This window comes from Neopelma chrysocephalum, unplaced genomic scaffold (assembly GCF_003984885.1).
Source record: "Neopelma chrysocephalum unplaced genomic scaffold, ASM398488v2 Primary Assembly neopelma1_26, whole genome shotgun sequence".
In the NCBI taxonomy this organism is placed as follows: domain Eukaryota; kingdom Metazoa; phylum Chordata; class Aves; order Passeriformes; family Pipridae; genus Neopelma; species Neopelma chrysocephalum.
Window position 1 is genome coordinate 20,265,360 of NW_020897695.1, and position 22,627 is coordinate 20,287,986.

The window sequence follows — 22,627 nt, forward strand, 5'->3', positions numbered from 1 at the left end:
TCAGAGAAACATTCCTCTCCTTTTTGTTTCAGGGAGGGAGAACTGTGATATAACTAATACATATACTTTAAGTATCAACTGATTACTACATCTTTGTGCCAGCGGCATTGGGAGCACAGGAGGGATGCTGAGAACTACTCTGAAAGGACTTGTCATGTGAAAAAGCAAAGCAGAGAAATCTGGATGCCTGAATTTTATGACATTTGATTCCAGTGAAGACTACACTGAGGCCTTGGTAGTCTCTGGGGTTATCATCATGTTTTCCATACTGATTTACTGTATCATTCTCCTGCACAGGATGAAAATAAATACATCCAGGGGCTTCACAGTGCCAGTAGCTGGTGCCTGCAACACTTAGCTCTGACCATAGACAGGAATCCCAGACTTTGGGGCTGCATTGTGATCACACTGGGGGAAATATAGAAAAAAGGGTCACGCACCTCCCTCTGTTTCCTGTGACTAGTTCGTCTTCTTGCATGCCAGCTCTCCTACATGCTAAAAAAAATAGATGATCTGGACTTAAAGTGGTGCAGGGCAGCAGAAGATGTTAGAAGGCAAATTCAGCGCCAAGTTCAACGCTGCCTTTTCTCAGAATGTCACCTCCCTGGAACAGTTTCTCATGAGCATGGCAAGATAGGGTGGCAATTTCTTTTTCTTAATTGAATTTTGCAAAAGGATGGGACAGAGGAGGCTGAAACTTTCAAAAACAAGAACTCTGTAATGATGAGTTTAAGCAAAAATGCAGCACTTTCAAATTGTACCTGGCACATTACGGGCAAGATACAAAAGTGCAAATGCAGCTTTAATGTAGAAGTAGCAAGTTTCTGTCTGTCATACTGAAGATACAACATCTTACCAAGTTACAAAGAAGGCATTTTTTCATACTCTGCAGTAGACAACCGTGTTATTAAATAATAATGCCTTCATCTCTTGGTGGTGCTGTTGGAAGTGGAGAAGGAGCTCTTTTCACATCTTTTCTAGTCTGTCTCTGCTTCTGGTAAATACAAGTGCCTGCTGAAAAGCTCTGTGGTAAAGTGCCTGTGTTTCTCTAACAGGGACCTCAGAGAAGCACTGCTGAGGTTAACATATTGTTTTACCCTGGCATATACAAGTGTATTGCAGAAGGCACTATGCAAATAGTGTTCACAGAGTTTATAATTTCCTGTTGGAACAGCAAAGAAAAGAAGGTCATTGATTTAAACCAGAGAATACAAATGATTTCCTGCCCACAAAGCTGCCAAATGCTCAGAGTTATTGATTTTTTTTTCCCCTCCCTGCTGCTAACCAAACACTTCTGGTCCTGTCATGGGCATCATCAGCTTATTGACTAAGTAAACATAACTCATTAAGCTGAACATTTTTAAAAAAATAGAAAATTATAGTGCCTACGGTTAAAAAAAAATAAAATAAAAGGAGAGGAGAGGAAAAACAGTTCCTGAAGTTAATTAACTTTTATGTAGATTCAAGTTTCTTGAATTTAGGTTTGCATACAAAAGAGAGAGAAAGGAGAGAAAGAAGGCTCGGGGAAAAAAAAACAGAACCCCTTTCCTAAAGAAGCCAAAAAGAGGAGGGTGCAAGAAAGTGGGTACTTCAGATTTTTATGACCACAAGTAAAATAAAAATTACTGCAAAATTGAGATTGAAAGGGTAAAACTGTGTGACAGCAGCATGGTGAAGGCATGTTTTTATTTATTTATTTCCTTATTAGCAGCAGGAGGTCTGTGCTGTTGTCTGAATACTTTTTTTGAAGCCGGGGCTGAGCACAGCTGATGCTTGGCCTTGGAACGTGTCAGTTTAAAGATAACATGTACGGTATTAATAAATGTAGAACAATACTTGCTGTCAAGTTGATTACAAGGCAGTAGTTCACTGAAGGGGGCCTGACAATGTCAAAAAGCATTAGACCAGATCCAGCAAATGCTTTATATGCTACAGCTGAACCTAGAAGATGAATTGATGCCCTGGATCTGACTTTAAGGCATCTGTCTGCTCTGAAGAGCATGTGTTTGTCTGAAGAAGTGGGGAAACAAGTTGCTTTTTCCTCCTCCTCCAGCCATCTGCTTACGTGCAGAAGGCAAGGAGCAAGACACAAGAGAACAAATCCTAGTGTGTTGTAAATGGACCGGGATGCCTTAAAGACGAAACAGTCTTTAAAAGTACCAGCACAGACTCAGGAGAGGTGTTTAGAGGCAACCCTGAACAGCAGGGAGGCAGCTACCAGGCTGAGACACTGCAGAGAGGGCTGGCTTTCCCATGGGACTTGCTGTTGCAGGTGCTGCTGCTGGCTTCCCTGGCCATGAGTCTTGCGGTCTTTCGGTGTGAGAGATAGCAGTGAGAGAAGAGCCAGTGGGAAGAGACACCAGGAGGGAAGTAAACAAGCAGATTACAAAGTGATGAAAAATAAGGGTATCGGTATTCTACAGTGACTTATAAAAGGTGTGACCGTTTCCTCCACCCCCTCACCTTCATGCTTGTCGACTGAAGAATACTATTAAGTTAGGTAGTCACAGATTATTCATGACCTGTTAACAGCTTCTTTAATTTTCTAATAAGTGCCAACTGCAGCTTCTATAATTATTCTGCTGGTCCTACAACACGCCCTGTGCCAGACTGCAAAATATTTTTTTTTTGTCTGGAACACATTGTTGTGCCTGTTAACATGTGTGTACTGCACGTGGGCAATTTCATACCTAAGTAAAATTACATCTTAGACTGTCAGAGCCCTTTGCAGCCATTAAATGTTGGTATCTTCCAGCAAAGTAGGAACCAGGAAGTGTTTAGTCACCTATTTTTACGTGTGTGAATTGAGACACCCAAAGTTCATGATTTTAGCCACAATGATACAGTGAATCAGTCCCTGAGCTGCTTGTGAAACCTGGGAGCACCGTCTTCTGCTTTGCTTGTGCTAGCATCACATGAACTGCAAAAGTCAGGGGTAAATTGAAAGTAAGGCCAAGTAGGGGCTTTTTCTATCTCAGCAGAGGTTCCTGGGAGTAGCACTGTATAAAAGTGATGGTATCTCTTCATCACTCTTCCTAATTCCCACGAAGAGAAAGCTGAGTAGTGTGTGATGGGAAAACAAAACATAAACAAACAGAAAAATGTGTGTGTTGTGGTCAAAGGCAAAGTATTTCCTCTTCAGCCTTCAATTTAAGAAGTCTGTGGGCACAGATCCCTACCAGCATCATTAGCAGCAGTCATTCCCTGCTAACTGGTCCTGTTTCCTTTTCTAATGGATCACAGCACACCTGTGTGTCTCATGTGTGCCACATTTGTCAAATTTCATTGTACTGAGCCCTCAGTAATCTCGCATTTGATCAACAAACCCCATAAACAAGTATTTGAAGATTACAGTAGCAATAAGGAATGTTGTTAGCAGCCCTGTTTGAAAGCTACTAGTGAGGATGTGTCTTGAAAATGCCGTAAAGCAGATGCTGAATTTTCAAAGATTCCAACAGTTTTAGAAAACAATGATCCTGTAAAAGTATTGCCTGTTGAGCACACACAAAACACACAACATTTTGAAAAATCTCAGCCATCAACAGTATGCAAAGCTGTGGTCTGTGCTTTTGCCCAGCTCTTGCACTGTCACACCTCCTTGTTGGACAAAGCCCTATGCTGTAGCTCCATAGGCAAAGCTTGTCCCCATATCCCTAAAGGTAGGTTTGTTGTAGGAAACAGCCCTGGAATTGTGCTGAATCTGTCTAGGCTGGCATGTTTTAGCCTAAAAGAGGGCATGGTGCATGGGCAGGGACACAGCCCAAGTCTCTTGGAACCAAGCGTCTGACCTGTCACAGGCTTCCTGTGAAATTATTCCATGTTTTTCTGCAACAGCTTTGCACAATGAAAAAAAAGATCCTGCATTTCCTAACAGGAACTGTTGAAGGACCAAAAATTTAGTGAGTAACATTTAAAGTATTAAACAGAGAGATATTTTTCCTCAGATCTTTTCCCATACATATTCTGAGGAGGAAAATATGGATTGTGGTCAGCTGTTCTCTGAAATTCCTCTTGACTTATTTTTGGAAGGGAATCTGATACACATTCAACTGTCTTGTGAGCGTCCAGCATATCCTTTCCTCTTTCCAAGGGTGGATGGATAAATCAGTAGCTACTGCCCAGATCAAATCAAAGGTCTGACTCCAGATGCTGCATATGCAGTGTGACAGGTTCCTTTGCCCTTTTGCTCCCTCCATCTTGCGCAGCTCTGTGCACAAGTTAACAAGCTGGATCTGTCTGAACAGAAACCTTCAAGTACTATGAGAACTTCTTTTCTTTCATTTATTTTTGGTGGTTCTCATAATAACTTTTCCCCCCCTTTTTGTCTTTCTGAGAATAGAATGTTTCTAGGTCAGAATCCCTGTTGGTCTTGTGCTGTTTTTGGTCCTCAATGCTTATTAAAAAGTCACGAGTCTTTGAGGTTAGTTTTTCCCCAGATCCTAATTTGTGTTAACAGATTTAGCTGATACTGAACCAGTTCTGCTCATATGGGCGAGGACCAACTTCTGGAAATGATCCAGATGTCCAAGATGTTCGAAAGTAATTAGTTTTTCTCAAAGCCTTAGGCTTTAAGTGTGGATCTGATATATTTAAAAGAGACTTGACTTTCACAGGAAGGGTAGGATCCTTCTTTTTTGAAGGAGGGACCCTTCTGGGAGGGCATAAAGATGGGCACTTGAAATAAACTTACCACATCTGAGGATCTGAGAGGAATTAAGGTAGCATTTTTTTTTAGTTTTGGTTTTCAATAGGAAGTTATGAATAAGAGCAGTGTGTTTGTGAAATGCCAAAAGTATGTACTGCTATAATATAACATAATAAAATGCATTAGATCAGCAAGGGTTTTGGCCATAGGGCTGCAAACCTCCCCAACTCCGCTGATATTTTAAAAGCTTTGTAAATTGGGCTCTGTGCTGATCATAGCAGAGCAGATCACATCTTTTATCCCCTCATTTCTGGAAGCAGACACATTACAAGGGAGCAAGCATCTTATGATTTACACTGTGTTCCTGCTTTGAACATTTTTTCCCTATGACTGCCTCCCCTGGCATTCAGTTCCGTTAGGTCACCATCTACTGCATGCCTATTTAATGCATGCATGTGGCTCATATTATTGAAGTTAACAAGGCTACAGAGAAGCATAAGCCTTATCTGGATTGGAGTTAGAGATTGTAAACCTCCAGGCTGGTATTAACTTTTAACATACAGTTCCTAGCCCAATGACATCTGCAGTACTTCTATGAGCTTTTGTGACCATTTGCTCTCTCTTTGCAAGGTAAAATGTGACCTGTTAGCCAAGAAGGTTATCACAGACTCCTTGTGTTTCTTGATTTTTTCCCACATCTCAGGATTTAGTAAGCTGACCTAAAGCTAGATTGGTCATTGGGTTTTGCTTTGAGATACTGTTGGTGGTTTTGGCATAGTGAATATATTGGGCAGAGATAAATGCCCACAAACTGCCAAGAAAGCTAAGTAGTTACCACTTCATAGAAAACATTGCAAACTCTTTGATCTTTCCATGAGAAATCGTTTTGTACTCTTCATTGCTCCCTTACCTTGAAGGTTCAGTGAACCTGTTCTAGGAAACTATATACAGAAAACACACATCACACTACAAAAACCTCCCTGGCTTTACAGTCCCTTTCTGTTCCCTAGCACAGAGGGCTATTCTGTCTCATCCTGGCAGCACGAGACAGTCAAAGGACTATATCTGCTATTTCTTATGTGATTCTTTTATTTTAACATGCCCATTCAGAAGCTGGGCTGTGCTGCTTGCTGTAGGGAGAGCAGGTACAGCACAGAGCAGTTCTTTTGAATCTTGGATTGCAGCACCCATGACCTCACTCCTAGCAGCAAGGAAGCCAAGAAGCTGTCCCAGAGCTTTTCCAGGTAAACCTCTCGCTGTTAAAACAATAAACACCAGTGATCTTTTCTTCCTGCACCTTGGATGCAACTTTTTCATTTACCCTACTTATGAATTCTTACTCTTAAATCCTTTGCAGTTCACCTCTAAAACACAAAAGGTGAACATTCACACCTTCTTCCCCCCTCCATGGTGTCCAATTACAGAAACATACAATTAGGGATGCTAATGACAGATTATGAGGTATTAACCTATAATGCCATCCTCCAATAACAGCAAAAATGGGTCACACTGTAGCTATAATTATCCTGGTTCTCTAGTAACACGCCCTAGTCATGCCTTGTTTCTGCGATATCCCTTGTATTTCAGTACAAAGTACAGGCAGCTCTAGATGTCTTGGAGGGTGATCTGGAACAGATTGTTGATCTGGCTTGCACATGGACACGGCCTTCAAAAAGACTGAACAATCTAGGCTGTAGCATCTTTCCAACTTAGAGAAAACCAATAAAGAATTTTGGCACCTACCTTTGTAAGCTGCAGTTAGGAAGACAGACTCCATTTCACAGAGAGAAACTGAGGGACAGCAGGAGAAGGCTCCTTGGACAATGGGAATGGTGGCTCCAGTGCTTCTGTCTGCTCGGCACTGGGGTGGTGTTGCAATAGTCTGCAGGGTAAGAGAGCACATAGAGGGGTGAAAGTGGGTGGACAGGAAGAAAAGAAATGCAGTACAGGTGAGCCCACTGGATGAGACCACATAGCTTAAGATCACAAAGGGAAGTAGTCTGTGATAGTGGAATAGAAATGCTATTTTCAAATAGAACAGAAACATGAAAATAAGAGTACCCAAGAGAGGAAAAAAGGGAAATAAAACTAAGATATCTGAAAGCACCATACAGGCTTTGTAGTGGCTGAGAAGGCCACTTGCATTGTAGCGTGTGCCCCAGGACAAGTGATACAGCTACAAGAGTAAGGTGGCTGTTTGGTGTGAATGGTCTTGATAACAGTTTCTGGGAAATGGCATGGAAGGCTATAGAATACACAGTTTTGGGTTACACCCATACAGTGATGAACTGGTCCCAGCTGTTCTAACTAGGACAGAATCCTTAATCACTTTATTGACTGCTTTCACTTTCCTTGTTAATTAGCCAGCAGCAAAGGCAGAAAATAAATTTTGGACTACTGGCAAGCCAAGAAACAGTGTTTCTCACATGTAGAGTTGTCCTTTCAAAGCATTTACACCAGATAAGTTACACATTTCTGGGAACTGATCAGCGAGGAGACCCTGGAAGGGACCATTTCAAAGCTGGCTGAAAAGGTTTTTTACGTCCCTAAATGCCAAAATATGCATTTTCAAGAATCACATAGTGGAGAAAAAAAAAAAAAGAAAGTATTGCTCTGACTTTTGATTTGACTGTGAATTAAGCAAACTTCTTTCCTACAAATTTCTGAGGTTTTGGTGAAAGGGGTTCATACACAAGACTTTGGTCTTTGGTGTTTCTGAACATGCTGGCAGGGGGCAAAATTTGTGCTGTTGCTTCTCAGAAATAGGTAAATAGTATGTTGAGACTATCAATGCTGAAATCCTGTCAAAACACTTCTGCTGTACTGTCCTGTTTTTGGTGACTGTACTGGTGAAGGTATTTTGTAGGCAGTGAGTGTCGAGAAGCTGTCTCTAAAATGTTGTCTTGGCATGTTACTAGTATAGTAGAAGTTGGCATACACCAAATGCCTTATGGATCTTACAAGATCAATGGATGGGCAGGAAAGCAAGAATGTGAAATACAAGTATGTGCTCATGTGTGGTTTGCCTGACATTCCCCTCATCTTCTGTGACTTCCTGGGTGGCTTGCAGAAAAGCTGGACCTAGGGCCAATTCAAATCCCACCAGCCCAAGGGGATGTTTCATTGCAGAAGGATCAGACAACAGTTCCAGCTTTGAAGTTAGATGCTCAGGTCTATTGATAAATTTTAATTTAACTGTAGTCTTTTCCGCACGTATTTAGTGTGTCATGTCAATACCTCAGGACTACAGTGGTTCAAGGTGGTTTAAAGGCTCTCAGATGCTTGCCTTGGTGGCCTCTCACTATATTGTATTGGTGAGGTGGGTAGGCACTAGCCCAGATGGAGTTAGCCAGCAGTGATCACACTGAGTTCGCATGGATTAAGTTACTTCTCTCTTATTTCAGAGCAATATTATTGTTTACTGTTTGGTCTGTGATATGACCCAGAATCTGGAGATGCTGAGGGAGCTGGTGATGTCGGGAGTAGGAGAAGGAGGAGAAAATGCCTTCCCTATAGAACCTGCAGTCCCAGCTCCCTTGCTCAGTTCTGAGGAAAATTAATGTTTGAGGCTTGGTGAAAATGCCCTTGCTTCACCATTACCCACCTTTGATGGAGGTGCCTGAGACCAACCTCTGCCACACAAATTTCAGAGTTGAGACAGAAAATTCAAATTTGCAAAAATAAGGGAGACTCTCTTAACACCTGCCTATTTTTAGAAGATCCTCTGTGGAGAAAACAAAGTCTAATTAGAAACAGACTTTATTGTTGCAGTAACCCGCCGTTTCACATGTGACCCTGGGAGTCTTCTACCTCTCTGGGTTTGTTGTCTTGTTAACTGCCTGAGTCCCACTCAGCTTCAAAGTCAATCCTGAATACTACCTTCTCCTCCATATCTTGCTATTTTCAAGACACAAAGCGAACATTACTGTTACTTCGATGCTCTGCTCTTTACTAGTTATTTTTTGAGAACACTACTTATAATGATTTAGTGTCTTTTCTCTTGGTTTTTGTGTGTGCTAATCTCCACTTAATCTTTCTTGCCACTGCATATGAGGTGGAGGAAAAGATGTCCGCAGAACAGCATAGCTTGGAAACTGTGCTTTTTTAATTACTGGCTGTGAAGAAATCTGTTTTTCCACCAATTGACTTGCATACTTTTTTAGTGGTATAACAGTTTCTGAGGGGAGATCTCCACTACAGATAGCAACATGAACTTCCCTCCTTAGGAGGCAATTGCCCCTATATCTGTAAGATTCTTCCAAATGCATTGTCTTACAGTTACTGCCTTTGTGGCAAATGAAGTGGAGGGGGTTTGGTCCTTCCCTTTGAGAGCCTCTACACTTTGCAAGCTGTAAGCAATTTTCAGAAATGCTCAGGAAAGGAAGCATGCCTCTGGGCATGTCTCTGCTTCCCTTCCCTGGCGAGCCACCTCCATGGCACTTCAGCAGAGCAGCAGATTGGAGCAGCAAACACAGTTGGCCATAGGCCAGAAATCCTAGTGATGAGTCCTTGGATACAACAGCTCCTTACTACATTTTGGTCTTCAACAAGCTGACACCATTAGTATCTCCACTGTCACCATTCAGAAGTCATCAGCAGCTGTGTGCCAAAAGATGTAATATGCAAGCATCCATTCCACCAGGGACCAGGATGGCAGGGAAGGGAAGCAGCAGCCCTCCTGTGAGGGATGCACTGGGCTCCAAGGGCACTTCTGTCCTTGGTTTTGGAAGTTGACAGGGAATTGTGGGATCAACGAGAAGGTTTGCAAAGTCTTGAGAGGCTTGTTAAACACCGAGCTCTGAACCTCTTCCCACAATGTGCTGTCATAGGACTGGCTTGGGAAAACAACTGAGAAACAAGTGAGAAGAGAGCATCAAGGTCAAGCCAGGGGATGGGGTGATCCGGCCCGTGGGCTTCCCACTGTGACCTAAAGCAAGCAATGGAGATGTTCTCCCTGTTACCATGTGATAGTTTCAGTCTAGGCCTTCCTGGAGACCAGCTTATAACCAAGAAGGAACTAGGGAAGTGACCAAGGAAGTATTCCATGCTATTCCTTTACGTAACCTGAGGTATAAATAAGCTGGTCAGAGAGACCTCTCTCTCTTCTTCCAGCAAGGTTTGGGAACGGTAGATCTCTGTGTCGGCCTTGCTTATCTGGAGCTGAGACCTGCAGCGACTGCTGTTGTCTATCATGTGTGAGGGGAGAGTGCTGGGCTGGGTCTGGCTGTCTTGCTTTTCTCAAGGGAAGTGGTGAGATTTTGCTTGTTCTTAAAATCAAATTACCGTGGTATTACTCTGCTCTCCATTGCTGGCAAAATCTTGGCAAGAATACTCCTGAACAGACTAATTCCCGCTATAGCAGAAGAAATTCTACCTGAATCTCAGTGTGGCTTCAGAGCCAACAGGAGCACCACAGACATGATATTTGTTCTCAGACAACTGCAAGAGAAGTGTAGGGAACAGAACAAAGGTCTCTTTGTAACCTTTGTCGACCTCACCAAGGCTTTCGATACTGTGAGCAGAAAAGGTCTTTGGCAGATTTTGGAACGTTTAGGTTGTCCCCCCAAGTTCCTTAAAATGATCACCTCACTTCATGAAGATCAGCATGGCCAAGTCAGATATGGCAACACACTTTCTGAGCCCTTTCTAATAAAGAACGGCGTGAAACAAGGCTGCGTTCTCGCTCCTACCTTATTCACAATCTTTTTCAGTATGATGCTCCAAAGGGCCACGGCAGACCTCGATGATCAGGACGGTATCTACATTCGATATCGTACTGATGGAAGCCTATTCAACCTAAGGCGACTGAAGGCCCACACTAAGACCCTGAACCATCTTGTCCGGGAGCTGCTTTATGCTGATGACGCCGCCCTTGTCGCTCACACAGAAGCAGCCCTGCAGCGTTTAACATCCTGCTTTGCAGATGCTGCTGAGCTCTTTGGGCTGGAAGTCAGCTTAAAGAAGACAGAAGTTCTCCATCAACCTGCACCTCAGGAAGTCCTCCATCATCCCCACATCACCATCGGCCAATCAGAACTCAAATCAGTCCAACAGTTTAATTACTTAGGCAGCCTCATCTCCTCAGATGGTAAGATTGTCGGGGAGATAGACAATAGGTTAGCGAAGGCATATAGTGCTTTTGGAAAACTCCATAAAAGAGTATGGCGTAATAAACACTTGAAGAAAGGTACCAAGATCAGTGTCTACAGAGCCATAGTGCTGTCTGCTCTTTTATATGGTTCCGAAACATGGGTCATCTACTGCCACCACCTGCGTCTCCTAGAACGCTTCCATCAACGCTGCCTCCGTACAATCCTAAACATCCACTGGTCAGATTATGTGACCAATACATCTGTTCTTGAACAGGCAGCAATCACAAGTATTGAAGCCATGCTACTGAGAACGCAACTGCGCTGGGCAGGGCACGTCTCCAGGATGAAGGACCACCGCCTCCCTAAGATCCTGCTTTATGGTGAACTTGCCTCCGGCTGCCGCAAGAGAGGAGCTCCGAAGAAAAGATACAAGGACTCCCTGAAGCAACAACTCAGCCTTGGGCATATTGATCACCATAACTGGTCTACTCTGGCCTCTAACCGGGAGGCCTGGAGACAGTCCATTTATAACGCTGCTGATGCTTTTGAGAAAGCACGCAGGATCACTCTTGAGGAGAAAAGACAACGCAGAAAGAATCGAGCCTTGCAGAATATACCATCTAAGGAGTCTTTCTGCTGTGTCTTTTGCAACCGGACTTGCCTTTCTCGTATTGGCCTTTTTAGCCACCAACGCGCTTGCAAGAATAGTGGGTAGAGCCCTTCCCAAATCTTCGTTCGCGAAGCCTAGCCATGATTTTGTTGGTTACTGGGTTTTTCGGTTGTGCATACCTGTATTGGTTTTGTCCCTTTTTATCCCTTTTTTTCCCCTTTTCCCTTCCCCTCTTTCCGTTTTGGGAGCAGTTTGGGGTTCCTGTATTGTATTACAATTGTATTATTGTAGTACCTTAATTGTATATCTGTGATATATGTAAAATATATATATTTTATATAGTTTTTGCTATTCCGTTTTTTTTTCCTCTTTCTTCTGGGAGGTTTTTCAGCTGTAGTCAGTGGGGTTTGGCTGGAAGCCAACTACAACTGGCTACATACCGTAAAGAGGATCTTGGGCACACCTCAGCCCTCCACATGTCTGCCTCACCAGGACCAGCAACAGACAACATCTGCAAGCAGGGACAGCACATCAGGGGCATCAGTGCTTAATGGGATCACCATTTCTCAGCAGCGAAACTCCCTCGCCAAATGTCACTGTCTCAGCATGACAGTGGTGGTGATGAGATTCTGTGTGAGCATGTGACTGACCAGCACAAAGCTCTTCCTACTTTCCATCCATCTCCCTTGTTTGGGTGCAAGCAGAGCGTGAGACCTAACAAACCTCAAACCCACTGACAGCGAGTTACAGAGCCTCTGATTTCCGTTGTTTACTAGTCAAGTCCCCTGAGCCTCAGTCAGAACCTCCTCACTGGTGCAAGAGCTCCATGTCTTCCCACTCTTACTCAGCAGACTGCCAGCAGCACCCCCACCCCCAGACATTTGCATTCAATTACCCTGAATTTCATCACAGAAAGCAGATTTTGCCTGGCCACAACTTTGGAAGGGGCAAAAACAAATGCTACAGGTCACAACCTGTTATATCTGATCCGCCCTACAGATTTACGTTTTTTTTTTCCCATCCCTGTTATGTGGTGTTAGTGTCAGATCCTCCTCTTGGCCAGATGAATCTTACAAGAAACTTGGTTATTAATCAGGGATTTAAGTTGCAAATGCAAGCATGCAAGCAGAAAGCTCTTACTATCCTTGTGAAATGGCTACCTCTGTTTCCCTGTAGAAGCACACTTGTATTTGCTCTGTTGCAACTTCTCATGCCCCTCGAGTTCCTCAGGGGAAGCAATGAAGAAAACTCATCAGAGAAACAAATCAGGAGGAAGAGGACTGTACCAATGGCACAATTTGGGCATTTTGGGACATAAAATAGACATAGCACCCATGTACCTCTCTGCATTTCTACCACTACTAGCGATCCCCAAATTTGAAGGGCAAGTTTGGGCTAGGGGGTGCAGGAAGGAAGAAAAATAGCTTGTAAGAGCCTTCCTGTTTATCCATGGCTTGGGAAAAAAAAATGACACAACAGAATATGCACACCCTGGCTCCATTATCTTTGCTGGCACAGTGCTGGCTTGGCTCTGTCCCTTAAGACTCTGGGCCAAATCCATCCCTGCTGCAAGCATGTTTACTTTAGAGGAGTTTACTCGAGAGAGAGATCTGGCCCCTGGAGCCTGAATGCTCACAGTGTGCGAATGAGCACACGGGCACCGGCAGCCCCCACAACAATACCACCACACTGGCCCACAGCCACACCAGGGAGGTAATTTTCTTCTCAGCAATTAGTGAAGTGGTGGCATCACTAAAAGAAGTTGAATAAAAACATTCAACCCAGCTGGGTTCCCAGTTTGCTCTGTTCTCACTACCCTTCCTTCTGGGCCAATGGTGGGGCCCCAGCAAGCAAGAGCCCAATGCCTGTGCACTGCACTTTCATTCAGACCTGGTTGGAAAGGGCTTTTAGGAAAAAGGAGGAGGGGGAGAAGTAACCCTTTGGCTTTCTTCTTTTACAACAAACGTCTTCCCTTTTTCTTTTCAGGGAGGAAAAATGCCAGCTTCTCTGAAAAAACTGCAACAAATGGCTGTTTTCATGGGACTGTTCAGTGGCGGGGGATGCATCGTGATGTATACTCTTATGCAAAGTAAGCCTTGCTGCTGTTAGCAACCTTATTTCTCCTCTGCCCCTTTCATTGGCTTTTGTGTAGCGGGGAAAATAGCAGCATGCAAGATGTGAAAAGCAGATGAAGTTAAGGGAAGTGTGGGTGAGCTGCTGGGTTCTGCCTCTGTGGGCTCTGCTTTGTTCATCCCCACAGCTTTTGCTCTCCCAAGCACTGCTGCATGCATTTCCAGAGGCGAATATTGCATAGGAAGCAAGCTGTTGTGGTCAGAAGAAAGTCTGGGTTTTGGGGGTTTCCTGAGGGTGAAGTGAAAGCTTAGGCAGTAATACAGGTTTCATTTCTTCATTGAGATTTTATAACCGGGCAGTAAAAAAGGACCATCTGCTAGAAGGTATTAGTGTCTAGCAGTTTTATCTGTAAATCTCTATGTGGTGCTGGCCCCTAAATACAATGGACCTGTGAAGTGCTAAAATGTCATTAGTTTCTCCTGAATGAGGGATAGATAAGAGCATCAGCACTGAGAAGACCAGGACAAGGAGAGAAAAACTAGACAGATGACGTTGCTGTTTACAGACATCTCTAGTTGCTACACATCTCTGGCCAAGAATCCAAATTACTAGTCCAAGTGATAGATGTTGCCTTTCTCTAAAACAGCTTCTAGATATTTAGCATCAGAACAGAAATAGGCTTTGCCTCTCTTTCAGGGGGTGCTATAGGCCTCTTGGCCCTATGCCTCTCCCTTGTTGTTGCTATCAAAGGCTATTGCTTTTCACCTACCTTTATATCAGAGGATGCTGCCAGAAAAGTATAGCTGAGCCTGTTTCTCAAGCCTTCAGATAAGCTCTGAAACCTCCCCTTCATTTTACACATATTAATAATAAATCAGACAAGGCTGGAAAGCAGGATTTAATTTTAGGCAGCTCATGCCCTCAAGCTCTGGAGTACATGACAGAAATATGATCCTTTGCTTTAAAATACTGATTCTGGCTTTAACAAGGACATTAACATTTTTTAATTTTCAACTTCAGCATTGTTATCTAGAAATCTGGTGAGGAAGTCACCCCCTGTGCTATACAGCAAGTAAAGTGGGCTTGTTCCTGCATCACTTAGCTGTGCAGTCAAGTGGTGCAACACGATGGCTACTTCTGCCTCTGTTGTAATATCAGTGGCCACTGAGTAGCTGTCTGGTAACTTGGTGGCAGGCAGCGGGAGAGGGTTGCTTCCCTTTCTTTGGACTGAAGAGAAGTTTGCATGCACGTGGTCTCTGTGCAAACACTCAGGTAATCCTATTTCTACTCACTCTTGTCACCTCCACACCCTTCTCACAGAACCGATCTGCTCAGCAAACTCCAGCATCCTTTCAGCTTTTCTGCCAAGAGATGTGTGAACAAATGGATTAGTTGGGTATTTTATGTTTAATGTATGAGATGCTAACAAGGAACAGCTGAGAAGGAGCACCAGGAAACTAGAACCCATTTCCCCTCCAACCTGCAGGATGGACACCAACACATTTTTAACGTGGTCTGGGTGGCTGTTTGCCATAATCTGTAGGCACTAAATGGCTGGCCTGCTGGAGCTCCTTAAGATGGTCCAGGGGGGCTGGGGGAGATCCAGCTCAGGCTGCAGCCTAGCAAAGCTGTTTCTATGCCAACTGGATGCTGCCTGCTCACAGAGGATGCCTCTAATTAGGAAGAGGGGGCAGCATCCTTCTGCCTCATGCTCCAAGATTAATACTGACAGGCAAGAGACTAGGAAACAAACCTTACACCTTGTTCTAAACTCTCTGAAATGTGAGGGCAAAGTTGCCAGAGTAGGATTTTTGCAAATGCACACTTTTGGCTTAATTCTGCCCTTCTTGATGTCAAGAGAGTGAAGTTACGCTGGCATGAGTACATCTAGAAATCCCAGCAAGCAAGCCTTTAAACTGTTAATGAGCAAATACCTGCCACCATAAGGAGAGTCAGCAAATTTCCAGCCTCTCAACTCTGCACTGTCCATTGGCACCCACGGCACAGCTACACATAGCAACCAGACATTGATAAATAGCAGTTTACCTCAATTGTCCTCCGTATGCCAACACTGCAGCATCCATCTCCTGTGCTATTGTGGCTGCTTGACCAGTAACTCTAATGGTGCTTCCTTGTGCCTCCCTTTTAATGCATCTGTCCCTTTTAATGCATCTGTCAGTAGAGTTGCAGCTTTGTGGCTGCCACTTGGAAAGCTGTGTCAAGACCACAGCAATAGTTCCACAGCAGCAGCTGTTCCTGTCTTATGTCAATGTCTGTAAAATATTCTCCATTACTGAAGTATTTTATGTACCTCCTATAAAAAAACCTGCGAACTTGAATTACCATTAGAACATTTCAGATATTCATCCTTGTGCCTTTTTTTCTTATTTTTCTTCCTTTTAGATGACCTATGAATGCATGAAAAGTGAGGAGAGACAGTCATAAGATGAACTGTATATCAGTATGGAACAGTCTATGTTCAGAGCCCTTTTCACTTAAATGAGTTGAATAACATTTGATGACAGGGTGTGTTTCCTCCTTTTGCCAAATTTCTCCTAATTAATAGTTTTGGACTGTGCTTCAGGAAGGGTGTGGTAATCTCGAGAAATTTTTTTTTTTTTTAGCATATGTTTTGATTTTAAGTGAACAGTCTCCTCACTACCCTGTTCCTCTCATCTAGAAAGTTTTGCCAGGACCCAGTATTACCAGCAAGCTTTGGAGCAACTGAACAGCAATCCGGATGCCCTGGAAGCCCTGGGTGCCCCCCCTCTTAAGGTTCACAACATCCGACTGACAGATGGGAGTAATCGTGTAGACACAGAAAGAGCACAGGTAATGCTGGGGAGGTGGTGTCACAGGGTGGCTTCCCAAGATGTCAGGTGACAAGAGATCAGCCAGGGGATTTTGTGACCTGATCAGCAGCTCACAAGTCATTTGAGGACACTGAAAGGCAGTAGAATAGGATACCAGTTGATTTGGAGGACGAATGGATTTCCAGAGTATAAATCTACTAGACTAGAAACAGCAATAGCAGCATCTTCCTGTTGTGCTATATGGGCACATCACAGAATGCCAAGGGACCTCTCAAGCCAGTTGGTAGCCCTCCTGCAACTGTAAGCCACAAAATTATATGAGATCCAGCTTTAAAATAGCACCTGTCTTCCTTTCCCCCCCCAGATATGTCCCATGCTAGTTTTTAAAGCTTTGTTCAGAGTGAAGTTTTATAGCCACTTACAGGCTATGCTGTGGTACAGCGCAGGTGGTGTGGTTTTTAAAAGCACCTGTAAGTTTGTGTCATGGAGAACTGCTGCCCAGCCTGAGACTGAGCGTGGGGGTTACATAGTGACTGGAAAATGCTGCACTGCATGATGAAGTATTGCACAAGGCTGCCTTGTGTCAGCCCAGAGCTGGGCCCAAGCAAACCTCGCAAACACAAGTCCACCTCCATTCAGCGTGTTTGCCTGAAGAGGACTTTCCATCAGTGTTTTTACCCCTTAATCCAGGGCTAGTTGCCCTTCCCTTGTTTTGCTGGTGACACAAAATGTCCCTATCGACTCTCCAGGTCCTTCACTGGGGTAACTTGTCATGTTGGAATAATTTTATTCTTCCTGTTGAGTAGTTCTGAATTTTAGGGACCAAGCAAGGGCATTAAGGAATGGGTACATGAAGGAGAGGGACTATCAGGACAAGATAAAACCCCAGCCTTTAACCAACTCATATAAAATTTCTTTACATTTCACTCCAGCTAGGCTACACTCACATGATACCCTGTGCCAAAACATTTCCCAGGTTTTATAGATTCTACCAAGAAACATGTCTAAGGAAACAAATGTGCAAAACCCCCACACAATCTCTTATGCTGACTGAAAGGAAGATAACCTTTCCCACTGGTGTTTTCCTATGTCACTGTTTAAGAATGCTGGTCACTTGGGTGACTCAGGGTGAAGTCAAACCCTGCCTTCTACCGACCTCACCCAAGACACAAATCACCAACTTTCTTCTCTGCTTTTTCATGCTTCTAAGCATTCATGTTCTCATAAAATAAACTGGTTGATCATCATTATAACATAGGTCAATTTAGTGACTCCACAACATTCCTATCTCCTGGGTCTGTTGGAGAACACCTGGCATTTTCTCTTTGTGATTGCAACACCACCAGCAAATGCTACACCTGAAACATATTTCTTTTTTTCAGACATCAGGCCAAGTGCAATTGGCCACCATGGTCACTGCTGCAGCTCCAGCTTTGTCTGTCAATAACTGAGTGATAGAATTTGTGACACTGAAAAGAAAAAAAAAAAAAAATCACTGAAAGTCTTATTTCCTCAGTGTGTGTTGAGGGACTGATCTGTAGAGGATCTCAACCTACTGGCTTGTTATGGTTATGAGAAGCCCTAACAGTGCAGGTCACCTCTGGATGACCATGCATTCTGGTAAGGAAAGGTGTTTGCTCATAAATATTTCAGAGAGCGAGTGGTTTTCCCTGGGGGTTGCAGCTGTAACACAGCACATTCTTTCAGCAGAGAGAGATTAATGCATGGCAGAACTTGTGTAGCCACACATGTTAGCTGTTAGAATCGCTTGGTCAAACTCCGAAATACTGTGAAAAACATACTTAGAGTTTAGGGTAAAGAGGTGTTACATCTTTAACTGGAGAAGGAGTAAATGTCCTTTTTGCTTTGCTGAATCTTTAACACGCTTTTACATTTGCAGATAAAGCTACCAGTATCTGGAACAAAATCAGCGGGATACCTCTACATTAACTCGGAGATGGACCACTCCCGTCAGTGGTGCGTACTGGGGGATATACCAGAAGAAATGTCTGGATGCAGGGAAAGAAGTGGTAGGAGAGAAGAGTAGAGCAGGATATTTGCTTTAGTCATCCGTGTTGCTGAGATCATGCACACAAAGCAAGTGGAAACTCCTGTCTGAAGGTCTTGTGAAAGGTCATTAACATCATTATGACTAAAATGTAAATTAGTTGAGAAATATATTGAATTCATCTCTCTGAGTGCCAATAGAGGAGCAACACGAGCCATTCATTTGTGTTAAGTGTGTTCTGCAAACTGTAGCTTGGTACACATACAAATACTATGAGCCAAGGTAACACGTTGTCCCCTCCCACCCCTGCTCCCCACAGAGGTACAGAGGCTGTTGAACAGCAGTCCTAACTCTGGTCTGGTATGGATTGCAGTAAGCAAATCGCACATTACATCAGAGCCATGCAAGGCGAGCTGAAAATTCAGGATTTATTTTTTTTCATTTCATAAATATGGTCCTCATGGTTAAAAAAAAATGCTAGAACAGATATATTATAGTTAAAGGATGCTTTGATTCCACATCATATAGAAGTGACTTTACATTTTTGTAATACTGAAGCCTGAAAATCTCCTTTGTCAAGGGTAAACTGGTTTCTAGAACTGGGCAAAGAATTGCTATGTGAATTCAAAGTCCATCTTTCATTGCAAAAGACTGTTTTATTAGATGCAAAGCTCTTGTTAGGTACTTCTGTTAGCTCTATTTAGAAACCAAAAGCTACAAAACTCTTACTTAGCTGCCACCAGCCATATGGTAATGTTTTATTTTCATAATTAGATGAGCATGACTTACAGGGTTTCTCTTCTGAGTAAGTACAGGAAGTAAGGTGTAAAATGATGTGAGGAAGGCACTAGACTGGGACTTGAAAAACTCTGTACCAGGCCTGGCCTCCTCCCTAGTGACCAGAGATAACCCTGGAGGTCCTCAGCCACCTTTCTTGCACACATCACTTCCCTGGTGCCTCAGCTCTGATCTCCTCACTCCTCCTTAGCCCCTCACAGACTAAGGAAATAACAGCTCCCTGCCATTCCATGTTCGCAGTTACTGTGAGGATAACTGAAGGTTATCCCAGAAACAGCAAGGTGTTGAACTACGTTAGTGCGTATATATCCCTCAGAGTTTTGTTTTAAAGGGTTTTTAAAAGTTTTTAAAGCTCTCCATGTATTTCTATACGCTTAAGATAAAAAAAAAAGGCATCTTCTTGTAAGAGGATTTATGGCAGATGAATCTATCAGACTCAACCAACTCCATCTGTGTGCAGGGTCCTGTGTACAGCTTCATGTGGGGCTAAGGCAGGACTTGATGTCCTTGCACCCAGCTGAGGAACTAACAGTAAAATGGCTGGGAGTAACAAACATGTAAACAGGCTATCCTAGTGGAATTTCACAGATTATGCATGTGTGCTTTTCCAGTGGTGACTGGGGAGGCAGTCAGACCCATACGGACAGAGGTACATGACACTGGGAGTTGAGTGCTCTGTGCAAGAGTAGTTTAGGCTCCTAAGCCACAGAAATGCATCTGACTCTGAGTGTGCAGTCTGTCCATAGGGGTTTATTTGTTTATAAAAGAGCAGGCAACTGAAAAAAGGGAAATTTGGAGTCTGTGAGCTCATTCGGAGCTGGAGGAAGAGGCATTCACTCAAGCGCAGGCAGTGCAGGGGTGGGGAGAGTGTCCAGAGGCGAGGGCAACCAAGGCACCAGTCATGCAAAATGACACTTGCTTGCCCCAAAGTGAACGGAGAGAAGGGCTGAGACCCCAGGCCATACTGTGGGGAGGGAGCAGTTCCTCCTTCACTCCCGGTTATAAAGGAGGCAGTTGCTTGTCCTGGGTTGGGAGTAGAAGCAGAGGGAGCAAAGAGCCCTGCTGCAGACCCATTGCACAGAGGTGCGGAAGCCTAATTACCTAATTGTGTGTACTCAGCACTGACTCCAGCAAAAGCAGAGCTGGGCGAGCACCAGGAGCTTTTGTAAAAATCCTGTTTTAGTACCCCAAAATAATAGTCCTTTCCAGCTGGAAAAGCAGCATGAGCAGTCTCTCAGAAATGGGTTTGGAGCAAAGCTTAGAGGAAGGAAAAGACTCCCCCTCAGTCTCCAACAAATGCAGCTTTCCTTCTTTGAGTAACCACTGTTGTACCATGTCAGGGTTTCAGCAGTCACACTGAGTGATCACACAGTGTTCAAACTCCTCCAAGCCAGGATAATTCCTTAGCAACACCGTCTGGCTCTAAGGCCGGAGAGGAGTGGAGTAAGGAATGCATCCGCAGGATGGAGAGTCAAAAAAGGCAATGGGTTGGGGGAGGAATATCCTATCTAAGAAGAGCTGGCAGGATTTTATTTGAGTTGCAGCAAATAGGAAACAGGTATCCCAGACCTTTGAATCTGGGCTGTGCTATGCTATTAGGGAGAACAGCTTTCAGAAGCTGGCACTTGCAAACCAAGTTTTAAAACACTTGAGAGAATTTTTAAAAGCAATAGAAGTGTGGAATGATTTGTTTCTCTGTGCAAGCTATTTCTACACGGACTTTACTACTGTATTTAAAAGTGATTGATAGAAGTTAAAAATCTCCTTTGTTTTGTGTCAGCTGGTGCCTTCAGGATGTCACCTTGAAACTACGGGATGGTCAGAATATCCTTGTTTACCACTCCCCAGCGGAAAGCATTGGTGTGCAAGAAGGCTAAAAATCAGAGACAGCTGCCTCTCCGCCTCCCATTGAGCCAAAGGAGCCATTAATCGATTGCATCCTGCTGTGTCCATGAATGTACACAGTTGTCACAAGTGACAGTTTCACTTAAGTGGGTGCTCTCAAGACAATTTTCTCTCTAAGATTGACCTCATCATTGTTGTAATTGTAATTTCTTTCTTTTGCTAGTTTATTTATGTGTTCAACAGAAGCCTAAAATAAATGCCTTGCAAGAGACTTGCTGTTCCAGAGAAGTCACGTGTTATGCCCTGTGTGTGCTGGTATTATGGATTTGAAATAAATAAACAAGCTGCGAGGAACATTAGCTTTGTTTTACAATTGCAGACCAAAGTCAGGACAGTTGGGCTGCTCTGTCATGGCCAGAAGACCAAGCCAGCTTCTCAAAGCGATTCCCTTGCTGCTTCAGTTTTCACTCATTTCTCAACAAGGTGTTACCTAAATCAGGAGCAATGAAGCAGCAAAGGTGAGGCTCAGCAGCAGCACCCTCCACGCCACATATCAGGTGAATTTGCTCCCTTACAGATATAATTAAAAAGCTCATGAAATAGCTGAGGCTATTCCTTGTAACTTAAGAATTCCAGGAAGAGACTCACTGCTCACACTGAAGGTCACTCAGAAGAAGCCGCTGCCTCACACTGGCACTGCCTGACATGAGTTCAGGAGAGGACATTTACTTAGGGAGGAGAACAGGTGAAGTACTGCCACAGCCCATTCTGACTACAATATGAGATTTTGACTGTACCATGATTCTGTCTATCAGGTATAGAATTGCTCATCACCAGAACTAAGCTGAGGAATAAGTAAAAAAAAAAACAACAAACAAAAAACCCCAAAACCCAAACCAAAAACCGAACCACACCAAACAAACAAAAAAACCCCCCAAATGCATGCATTTTCCACTCCCACCCCAAACTGCACATGTGAACAATTGCAAAGCCTAAGGCACAGTCTGAGACATTGAAAAAACACAGGTAACTGTCCTGCCTTCATACCTGAAAGTAACACATGAGCCATTAAGAACATCCAGACAGAAGAGTATTTTGGATTCACTCTATCAGAGATGCTTAATCAAGCTGGGAAAGCCTAGAGCTTATATCACTCAATTCCCTTTTCCTCCCTCTCCATGTCTTCATCCAAATTTGAGTCCTAGAAACCCACCTGAGGCACAGGCACTGCAAAGCTTTTCACAGAGAAGGGCAAACTAGATCAAAGAATTGTTGAATAACAGTGAGCATTTTCTTATTCAACAATGACCCAGCAAACTGGGCAAGGTGGCTTTTGAACAAACCTGAAGAGCAAATGCCATAGTAAAAAGAAAGAGAGATACTAAAGGACCACAGCAAAGGCATCTTGGACAAACAATTTTAGAAAGAAACAATACACTTGCTGTAGTTTGAACTTCACAAAGAGCAGTCAGGATGAACAGCTCTTGTGAGACCTGATCCAACCCGCATGAAAGCCCAGCACACCAGGAGAGGATTAGGATGAATCAAAGAGAGACAGCATTACCCAGATTGAAATCACTCCTTACTGGTTTTGTAAAACAAAATACAAACCTTGTGATGTGAAAACATCAGCCATGCACTATTGCAGCCCAACTAGCCAGAACACCTGAGAGATATGGAGATCTCCAGGACACCTGGTGTCTCAGAGCTTGATCAGCTCTAGCTTTTGGTCACTGAAGAAGT

At 43.6% G+C, this 22,627-nt stretch overlaps 1 protein-coding gene across 3 annotated transcripts in view; it reads left to right on the forward strand.

Moving 5' to 3' along the window:
• Window positions 1-21,172, forward strand: part of LOC113964051 (cytochrome c oxidase assembly factor 1 homolog) — a 53,349-nt gene extending 32,177 nt beyond the window's left edge. For 2 of the 3 annotated variants that reach the window (XM_027675818.1, XM_027675819.1), the window contains 4 exons: window positions 13,334-13,436; window positions 16,101-16,252; window positions 18,134-18,210; window positions 20,820-21,172. In XM_027675818.1, coding sequence (XP_027531619.1) covers window positions 13,343-13,436; window positions 16,101-16,252; window positions 18,134-18,210; window positions 20,820-20,916 — 420 coding nt within the window. In that variant the 5' untranslated portion in view covers window positions 13,334-13,342 and the 3' untranslated portion in view covers window positions 20,917-21,172. Of the gene's footprint in view, window positions 1-9,802; window positions 9,896-13,333; window positions 13,437-16,100; window positions 16,253-18,133; window positions 18,211-20,819 lie in introns of those variants that run through there. The other variant, XM_027675820.1, reaches the window with a different exon arrangement.
• The last annotated feature ends 1,455 nt before the right edge of the window (window positions 21,173-22,627 follow it).